General features: G+C 40.4%; 1 protein-coding gene across 4 annotated transcripts in view; it reads right to left on the reverse strand.

Annotated features, from left to right (window-relative positions):
- LOC116069037 (A disintegrin and metallopeptidase domain 3-like) overlaps positions 1-10,500 on the reverse strand; it is a 53,439-nt gene that overhangs the window by 25,313 nt on the left and 17,626 nt on the right. For all 4 annotated transcript variants that reach the window (XM_031339323.1, XM_031339322.1, XM_031339320.1 and 1 more), the window contains exons 8-11: positions 8,577-8,648; positions 8,211-8,377; positions 7,121-7,202; positions 3,385-3,521 (exon numbers count right to left, since the gene is read on the reverse strand). In XM_031339323.1, the coding sequence (XP_031195183.1) occupies positions 3,385-3,521; positions 7,121-7,202; positions 8,211-8,377; positions 8,577-8,648 (458 nt within the window). The remainder of the gene's footprint in view (positions 1-3,384; positions 3,522-7,120; positions 7,203-8,210; positions 8,378-8,576; positions 8,649-10,500) is intronic.

Here is a 10,500-nt window from a genome sequence, read left to right on the forward strand (position 1 = left end):
ATATATATATGGAAACAAATTATATGTTATATATATATGGGAAAATAAAAGGAATATATATGTATATATATTTCTTTAAATTCCTGTCCTTCTTGAGTGATTTCTATTACCTAAGCTGATCTCCTAGCCCCAGCTAATTCTCATGCCTCAGCCTCCAGAGTCTTCATGTTACCAACCCCATTACCAATATTTCTATACCTTTAAGTGCAGCGTTCAGTGAGTTTGGGTTGAATTTTTTGAACACCACAAACTTTTCTCAGTGATGCAAATATAATCCAAGAATCAGTTTTCCCTTCTGAAAATAATGACTGTGGGTTGACAAGAATGCTTAGCAGGTAACAGTGCCTGGCCCACCCACATGATGTAGACACAAAGTGACTCCCGAAAGCTATCTTCTGACCTCGACACACGTATGTGCTTGTACAAGAGCACACTCTTGTAACAAGAAAAGAGGGTGGCACTTTGCCCTGACGTACTTCATCCTGGGTGTCCTACATAGACATGACTTGGGTGTAAGCTCATTCTAGAAAGAATGAAGCATTGGCCTTCGATCGTCTTCGTTTTTGTTAAGCTTTTGTGATCTTGGACGGCTTTACGATTGTACTACAGTTGTTTTGTCCAATGCCCCTTTCTTTCCTCTGTGAGTAAGTCAAGCACCTGGGTGACATGAACACAGACGGGCTGTTCTGTTCATTTCACTGTGACCTAAAAGTTGGGACATCAACTAGATGAATTCATTTGTGAAAAAAGGCACACTGGTCAAGGCATTCAATATACCCACACTGGGTATATTTTTCTCCTTGGTTTATAAATGTGTAGGAAGAAACTTGTTTTAATGTAAACATCCCATTTATGGCTGTGATTTTTAATTTTCATTGTATTCGTTGACATGATGGCATTAGCGTGAAGTCACTTTCATCATTCCTTTGGTGGCATGCAATCTATTACTAGCATTGCTATCGTTGTTTGCATTCGAGGGAAGAATTATCAGAATGTCTCAGTATGCTGGTGTGGCATTGTCCAGATTCAGCAAGTGGCCCTTAGCTCTTATGGCCCTCTTGTGAGTCTTGCCCAAAACTTTTTGAGGTTCATTTTTATTTTCTCACCTTTGGCCCGAAATCAACCATTACTTGCCTTCGAAAGACAAGAATCTTTACCACTCATAGAGGCGATTCGGGATCTTGTTGTTATATTTCTTTAGAATGCGCAAAGTCACATGATTAGATGAAGACATGTTAACAGCACCTTTGTCCTCACCAGCCAGCAGCCTCAGCACCCCTTGCACTGCCAACTTGAGGGGCGGCAGACATGTAAGCAGTGTGTATGTGTTGTATACACGTGTATACTGCTATATGTGCTTGTGTACAAACACGTGGAAGCCACCCGTCTCTTCTTCTAGGGCTCCCACCTCATTGATCATACAGGGTCTCTCCCTGAACTCAAAGTGCATCTTTCCGGAGTGGCTATCTAGCTAGTCAGTTTCAGGGATCAGCTTGTCTCTTTCGCCAAACTGGGGTTACAGAGCAGTGTGGCCATGCTCCACATTTTTAAAGGCGCACCAGGGATTTCAACTCAGGTCCTCACTCTGGCACAACCAGCAGTCTTACCCATTGAATCACCTCCCCAGGCTTCCTTTTTAGAGCCCCCAGTGCCCCTTCCCTTTTGCTCCGTGTAGCTGTTTGCTTTGTAGCATTGTGTTATTACCGAGCAGTTTTGCACCGCCGGTGTATTTTGATGGGTGCTTTCTACTTTGTGGGACTTGCAGTATATTCTTGGTCTTTGTACTCCTCCCCTGCCAGTTTTTCCTAGTTTTTTGTTTTCCTCTCTAGTACATGGACAACTGTGAGGAGACTGAAACCAACGCTTCTGGTTTGATGCTTTCGCACATGTGGCTTTTATCCTCCCCTCCATCCCTCATCTATACAAACCCCTCCCTCGGCAAGATGGCATGCCCTTCTGCAACCCCTTCCTCCCAGCTGACTGGACCTTCCGCCTTAAGCCCCTCTTTTTACCTTGTGACATCTCTCAAAATTATCTGCCCAGAATGTTAATTCTCTCCTATCAGCCAAAGGTCGGAACATTCTAGAACACTCCTCCTTGAGATCCAGCCTGCACGGTTTATATAACTGCATGCTTGAAAAGCCTAACTGACATAATCATAAGCCGATCACAACAGAGAAAACTGTCCAGGCTATTTCAGTATTTAGCAGTGAGTTGTGATGGCCAGGAGCATGAGCGTGATTCTTCGGTGCCCTTACTTCTCAATGTTAATAAACTTCCATGGATTATTATGAGAACACCCATCTCCCAGGATGACTCAAGGGATTGGGCTCCCTTGAATGCACAATGCATTCACTTTGCTGGGCACATCTAAGTTATCCAAGGTGTATAGATTGACTGTTTATTGTTGGATTTATTGTAAAATCCCCCATGCTGCAAACATGCAGTTTCTTTTTTTTTTTAAGAGTCTTTTTTTTTATTAGATATTTTCTTTATTTATATGTAAATTTCTCCATTCGCAGTTTCCTCTCCAAAAAACAAAGAAACAAACAAAAACAACAAAAATAAACCCCTGTTGCCTCCCCATTCCCCATGCCTGCCACCCCGCCCTCTCCCACTTTCTGGCCCTGGCATTCCCCTACACTGGGGCACAGAACCTTCACAGGGCTGAGGTCCTCTCCTCCTATTGATGATCGAATTTGCAATCCTCTACTATACACATGCTGCCAGAACAATCAGACCCCTCCATGTGCAGTCCTTGGTTGGTGGTTGAGACCCTGGGAGCTCTGAGGGTACTAGTTAGTTCATATTGTAAACACGCAGTTTCTATCCCAACACCTCAGGTTCTCTCTCACACCTTTACATAACTCACCTCACGTCTTGCCCGCACCTCTATCCCATCTCCTCATCTTCCCCTGAATCTTCAGCTCATTGCGGTGCTTTACCTTGTTTCTCTGTGCCTACAGTATTTTTCTTATAGTCTCAGTAGTTTCTGAGGTTATTTTTGTAACCCTTTTTCTCCCTCCACCCCAATGTAGACAGCCAAATCTCCTTATTTACAGGTCCATTGAGCCTCCAAGTCTTCTGATAGTTCAGCATCACACATGCTTGCCTAGAAGCTTGCCAATGGTGCTGACAAATGAACTCATCCACATCCATCTTCACTCCATGCACCAGTAGTGTACTCACTGCTAACTGTTAAGAACTGTTAAGCAGGTTTTCTGGAACACTCTGAACTCATTCTCTTCCATGTGCTTTAAACAATTGTGTATGCATTCACTCTAGCTCTTCCTAGTTGAGTTACAATGTGACAAAATGCACATCAAAACATACTACAAATATTTCCTATGTGTTTATAGAGATGAGATTTGGAAAAGATCTTACATTGCTGAAGGATTCATTATGCATGTGCTTCCTGGGCAGAAACAATTGTAGACGTCATCGTAGGCCAACCCCAAGTTAATTCCCAGCAACTGTGAGAGAACAATGGCAAAGCCCTCCACAGCTAACGTCTTTGGGTGCTGAATAGATAAAAATAGAACAGGATTATTATAAGTCCTCCTCCTCTTCTTCCTCCTCATCCTCTCTTCCTCCCCTCCCACTCCTCCACCTCTTCCTCCTCCTTTTCTTTTGCCTGCTTGCTTCTGTCAGGCTTTATTTGCCAATGGTACCTAAACTAGAATGCAAAGTCAAGAAAATGTAATATCAAAACTATTTTAAGAATGTTTTAAAAAGAACAATTTTGATATTTTTCTTAATTATTTTTCTTAATAATTTTTGGTCCAAAAGGAGCTGACATATGGGAAAATATAAGATTGCTATCTTTGTAAATTTATGACATTATTGAATAGAACTCAAATAAGCGTAAAAACATTTAGAGAAGTAGAATAATTATAGTAATATATTTTTCAAAGCAATAATTAGAGAAATTTTAAACCATGAAGAGTTAATTAGCAATCAATTTTTTATTTCAGAAATTGCTTGGGGAAATTTAAGCTGATTTCTCTAAAAGAAGAGCAGTAGTATTTGCTGATGACATATCTTTGGGCCCACTATAGTTTTATCAGCTCCTGGGCCATGCCCTTCCATCCCTGCCTGCTTCTGTCACTGCTACTGTGCATTTCAGCAATCCTGGGTGTTGTGTAGTTGGTGTTTCATCTTCTTAAATTACTGGATAACATTTTGTGGTTATAAAGTTTGTCAACTTGGTTGGATTTCAACTTGCCTTGGGAAAAAAATCTCTGGGCATGTCTGTGAAGTCTTATCTGGATTAGGTTAATTATAGTAGATAGGCCCACCTTCACTGTGGGCAGCACCATACTATAGGCTGGGGCCACAGAGTGCATCAGATGGAGAAATCTAGCTGACCCCCACCCTCTGCCTCTCTCTGCTGTGGATGAAATTGACCCAGCTGCCTCCACCCCTGCTGCCATGCCAGTCCCATCATGATGGGCTGCACACAAGATTCTGAGCCAAAATAAAATGTTTCTTCCCTAACTTACTTTTGTTGGATATTTGATCACACCTTTGGGAAAAAAATAATACATAGTTCATTGTATCACATGATCATACCAAATTTGTTTTAACTACTCACTCATGAAAGGACACCTTGCTGGTCTGAATAGAGTTGCTAATACATTCAAAAATACTAAATAAAAGGAACTTAAGAATATCAAAAATAACGAGCAAATTGTGTTTTTTTTCTTAATATATTTTTAGTCCAAATCGAGCTGACGTGGGAAAAATAAGGGCAAAAAAAAAAAAATGGTGTATTTGGTGAGGCAAATGTGTAAGTTCATGCAGTGACAAAAGTTAACCACTTTCCAGATGAGCTAGCCAAAGCTCATTACTGGTAAATCTGACCTACAAGAATGGCTTATGGCATCATTACAGCTTGAAAGAGACAGTACCAGGAAGCTATGTGAAAACTATAAAGTCCTCTTGAAAAGTTAAAATTGTGGACAAACTGTCATTACTTTTATATATACTACATAAGATATAAATTCATTTTTATATCTTGTATAGTATTTAAGGGATGAAAGCAAAAACAAAACTAACAATGTAAGCAATGCATGTTCAACATAAAAACATTTAATTTTGGATATTAGCAATATAATGGGGTATATATCTATAAAAAGTAGAGTTTTGTTTGTAATTTTAGTTAAGAATTGCTACTTTTTAATAGACAAATTTTAATTTACAGTAGACTTTAAAATAAAATTTTATTTATAAATACTTTATAATTGGCGTAAGTTTAATATTTCATGCAAGTGAAATGGTAAACAAAGAAATCTATGGAATATACACATAATGGAAGAGAGTCAAAGGAGATCACCAAAAGTTAATAACGCACACAAGACAGTGACTGAGTACAGGAGAGGTGAAACCATCTAGAATCTATACAACACATACCTAAGCATGACAGGAAAACAATGTATAGGACAGAAAAATGGCAGCATGAAAATTTTCCCTGCCTCCAACTATTCTGAATGTGAATAAGTTAAAAAAAAAATGCCTAACCAATTGGCAGAGCGGGTTAAAACCAGAACAGCCACGTGAAAAAGAGTGTTTAGTTGGATCTTTTATACTTTATCTAAAAAAACTAGCCAAAAATGAATTCAAGATCTGAGCAAGAGTTTCACAACTGTAAACCAGAAGATAACAGGACCTGGACACCATCATCCCCTTGAAGTATGGGGGCCCAGGCAAAGATGCTCAGAGAAGATCCTGCCACTGTCAGGCAAGGATGCTCAGAGAAGATCCTGCCACTGTCTGTCAGGCAAGGATGCTCAGAGAAGATCCTGCCGCTGTCAGAGAAGATCCTGCTGCTGTCTGTCAGGCAAGGATGCTCAGAGAAGATCCTGCTGCTGTCAGAGAAGATCCTGCCGCTGTCTGTCAGGCAAGGATGCTCAGAGAAGATCCTGCCACTGTCACAGACATCCCCATCTCAACATCATGATGAAAGCAGAGTAAAGACACTAACAGAGTAAAGACACAGGAACAGGAAGAGACATCTGCAGACTGCATGGCTGACAAAGGATTATATCCATGATGTAGAGGATGCCCACAACTCAATAAAAAAGCATTAAACCATTTTTAAAAATAAGCAAAATACTTGACCAGCAATTTCACTGATGATACACTCTAATGTCTACCAAGTATATGAACTGCTATCACATCATTTGCAGCTTTACAAACACAATAAAAAGAAACAAGATGTAACATTAACCTGTCTCTATTAAAACAAAACAGAAAATAAGTTTGGCTGACTATGCAGCTAATTTATGTTGGTGAAAGGATTATAAACTGACATAACCTCTAACAAAACCAGTATTATAGTCCCTGCAAAGCATTAATAACAAGACTGATACATAACTGACCTCTGGTCATACACCAAGACTAACCAATATTAGGACCTCAAAGACGTATCTGCACTGCTGTGTGCATTAGAGCACAGTACATAACAACCAAGGCAAGGAAAGACATGTAAAGTCTGTTGATAGAATGAGTACATTAAAAGGTGATATATGCTGATATTATTCAATCATTAAAAAAGGAAATATTTTATGGCATAGATGAACCTTAAGTACATTGTACTTCGTGCAATAACTTAGTCAGAGGCAGACATATACCGAGTCTTCCCACTTACCTGTAAACCCAAAGTTGTTATGACAATAGGAACAGAACACGGATGAGCATTGCCTGGGGCAGAGAAGGGGCTATGTGGTGGACCTGGAGACTCAGTTTTAAAAGGTGGACAATCTTGAGACTTCTCTCCCAATCAGGCAAACACAGCCAACACCACAGAACTGGTTAACACTAAGCCAACTCTTGTTTTTCGAGACAGGGTCTCTCTATGTAACCCTGGCTGTCCTAGAACTCACTCTGTAGACCAGGCTGGCCTTGAACTTAGAGATCCACCAGCCTCTGCCTCCCTAGTGTTGGGATTGAAGGTGTATGCCACCACTGCCTGGCACAAACTATCTCTTTTATAACAAATTAAAAACCACTGTTGTAAAAATTTGCCAAAAGTGTACAGTGAGTGCATTCTGCATCTTTTCATTCACTGAGGTGAGCCTGGACATTACTGTTGAGGGAACAGGGATGACTGAAGGCATACCAGAGCGATTCCTGCTGTAAAGTTTTGGTTGCAGGCCATCCCATGATATGTCGCTCCCACATAGTCAGGATGATCCTTATACCTAAATCAAAAGTTCATGTCAGTACACTTGCTTCACAATGTTTCTAGAAAGGATACTGAAACAATGGATTTCTGAAACTGCTGTCTCCTTAACCATGATACTCATCATACAATATGCTTTCTGCTCCCAACCACTCAGTAAGTAGTAAAAGCACAAGTAGTATGTACTCTGTACTCCATAGAAATTTAAGTTAAAAATGGTATTTTAAGATTCTATGATACACAATCCAGAACTCAGCAGAGCCTAGAATTTCCATAACCCATTTGTCAGGATCCCATCACTGGGTGAATATTTGATTGTAAAATCTAAAAGCCAGTATTGTCTATTGCCAAGTACTGAACAAATCTTAAAGTGTTGGACCAGAGGATAGGGGGAGGGGAAGAAAGGTGCACCAAGAAAAACAGAGGTAGTGTGCAGAAGTTAATCCATTAAGTTGCCTTTAAATACCCAACCCTGGCCTTACACCTAACAGGGGGCAGCAGAAGACACGCAGCTCCGTTACATCTCTTAAGATCTTCATGAGTGAGATTCTCATATATTCTTGTAAAATGATCGAGTAATACTAAAATCTACATAGAGATCCTTGAAACATGCAGACCTAGTAGCTAAAAACCTACATCTTAGGTGTTTATAGAAGCACTGGAGAGGAGCCATAGTTGGTCCATTTCAATTATCTGTTTTAACCAACAACATAGGCAACTATTGCATTCACAACATTAACATCATGGTGTAAACATTTCCCCATGTTCATCCTGCTGCTTTTCACACTTCAAGGTGGTACTGAAGGAGAAGCAGGGTGAGGTGAGGGTGGGAGGCAGGCGGGGTGGGGCACCGGATGAGTCATGGGATGGTTGGGTTTGACTACATGATCAGATCTTTGCATCTTGCTTGTGCTGGCTCTCAAGTCATCTTAAATCTTCTCATAGTTCTGTTATAATTACAAATATATGACTTCGACAGTTGACATTAATAGTCCCTTAAGTCCCGGTCAGTATGAGAAGTACTCACAGGAGTAAGTAGGTTATATCGTTGGTCTTCTGAGATATTTCCTTGCGTTTCCACAGCAGGAACCTTTGCAAAACTTCATCAGCATCCCCATTTGTTTCTATCTTATTTTGTTCTGACCAGATCTCCAGAGAGTTTAACATCACAGTCATCTTTAGCTGGGAAAACATCTGAAAAGGGGATTCACTCAGTGTGGGTCGCCAATCACCCCGCCATGCCCAGAAATGCTGGAACTACATTCAACATATCACTTTGAGGAGATATAGCACTGGAAGGAATGAGCATTTCACCAAAAATACACAGCTGTGCACACAACCCATGTAGGTGAGTTAGCAATAGTCTTACTCCAATGGAAACGGAAGTACTTACAGTGTTGATGAGACCAAAGATATGAACAACTTTCTCAGTTGCAACTCCCACCTCAGAGCCCATATGGTCAAACTGAAAGACATGTTTATTTCTCAGTTACTAGTATAAATGATTAAGCAACCATTTTTTTAAATAGTTTTAAGTGTAAAAGTTAAAATAATGCAGTATGCAAAAGTAAAATTGTGTTAAAGTTGATTAGCAGTTGATTATTCAAGGCCTCTAACCTTTCCCCAATTACTATCTTTACTATACTTTATACATAACTCTAAAGACATAATTAGAGTACTAAAGAGACATGAGATTAACTTCTTGTTTACAGGCATAGAAATAAATAGTCTCTATGATTGTATAAATCATAATTGTAAAATATTATTTACAAATATAAATTTGAAATACCAAAGCAAACAGAATATGAATACCTAGAAACTGAGAAGCAGCAAGGCCAGATATCAATACATAAACTGAGCAATTTTTAGCCATAGTTTTTTAAATATAAAATGCAGCCTCTGTATGACCACACTTACGGTGCTGACATCGCACTGTGTGGATACACTACTAAGACCACACTGTGTGGACACAGTGATAGTGTGTTCAGAGGGGAATGCTACTGTGCTGTTCATAGTTTTGAAGGTGATCCCTGTGATGCCTGCAATTAAAAACTCGCTTTCAAATTCAAACGGACATAGCCCAGATGACAATACCATAGGGCTGTGAGATAGCCCAGATGACAATACCATAGGGCTGTGAGATAGCCCAGATGACAATACCACACGGCTGTGATTCGGGGAGGGAGCAAGACCGCTCTGTGCTACTCCTCTTGTGACAACTTTCTGAAAGATTATCTACATTATTCTTTTAAAAAACTGCTTATGAGATGAAAAGGCTCAAAACTGAAAGGCTAGGATAATTTCAGATGAGCAAAAGCTGCGGGTACTTCTGAAGCTCCGGAAAAATGTGGGCAGTGCACCCGTTAGTGGTGCTAAATGGAGTGCTTTGAACAAAATTGTACATAGGAAACATGAAATACAGTTTGGCTGCAGTGGGTGGGAACAAAGCTAGAAACCCACAACTGGACAGTGTGCAGAGAGTGACAAAACCTGCAAAGCCTGAGAAAAGTCAGTCCTAAAGGTCTCCATCAAATCCCTCCCCTCAGGGCTCATAGAACCGTGAGCAAGAGGATGTAGGAAGAGCAGAAAAGCCTGGGGTGATGGAGGGCACCAAGGAACAAGGCCTTCCAGAAGGGCTAGTGAGTCTGTGGGAGCATGTGCAGGCAGGCCTGCGTGGGTCCGGGCCAGATGGGGTCCCAGTGCTGAGAGGTGGACACGTGCTCCTTCCTTAACCCGGAAGTGGTCTCACTGGGGCAGTAACCACACTTAAGGACCCCTTGCCAGGCGGTACGTGGTCAACACAAAATGAACGCAATGGCATCTTTTGGGATTCTTTATCTCATAAAATAGTCAGGACTTAGTTTTTTCTTTCTTTTCATTATAAGCCTTTTGCATACATTATGGCTTCTGTTTTTGCCTTTTTATGAGACAGCTGTGTGTGGGAACATGGCATTTTGGGGTTTGTATGTGTTTCTTGTGGGTTTTTGTTGTTGTTAGTTTTCTTTTCTTCTGTTTGTTTTGTCCTATTCTGATTTTTTTGGTCATCTTTTCTTTTATAATTATTCTTTAGATGCCTGTTTTGTAAGGAGAAACAGAAAAGGTAAGGGTTTGGAAGAGAGTGGAGCAGGGGAGGCTTTTGAAAGAGTTAGGAGAGGGGAAGCTGCAATCAGAATGTACTGTAAGAAAAAAAACATTTTTAATAAAAGAAAAATAGAAAGAAACTAGAGATTTAATTAAGAATTGTTTGTCGCTGGTCAGTGGTGGCACACGCCTTTAATCCCAGCACTTGGGAGGCAGAGGCAGGCGGATTTCTGAGT

This window comes from Mastomys coucha, unplaced genomic scaffold, assembly GCF_008632895.1.
Source record: "Mastomys coucha isolate ucsf_1 unplaced genomic scaffold, UCSF_Mcou_1 pScaffold22, whole genome shotgun sequence".
NCBI classification, from domain to species: Eukaryota; Metazoa; Chordata; class Mammalia; order Rodentia; family Muridae; genus Mastomys; species Mastomys coucha.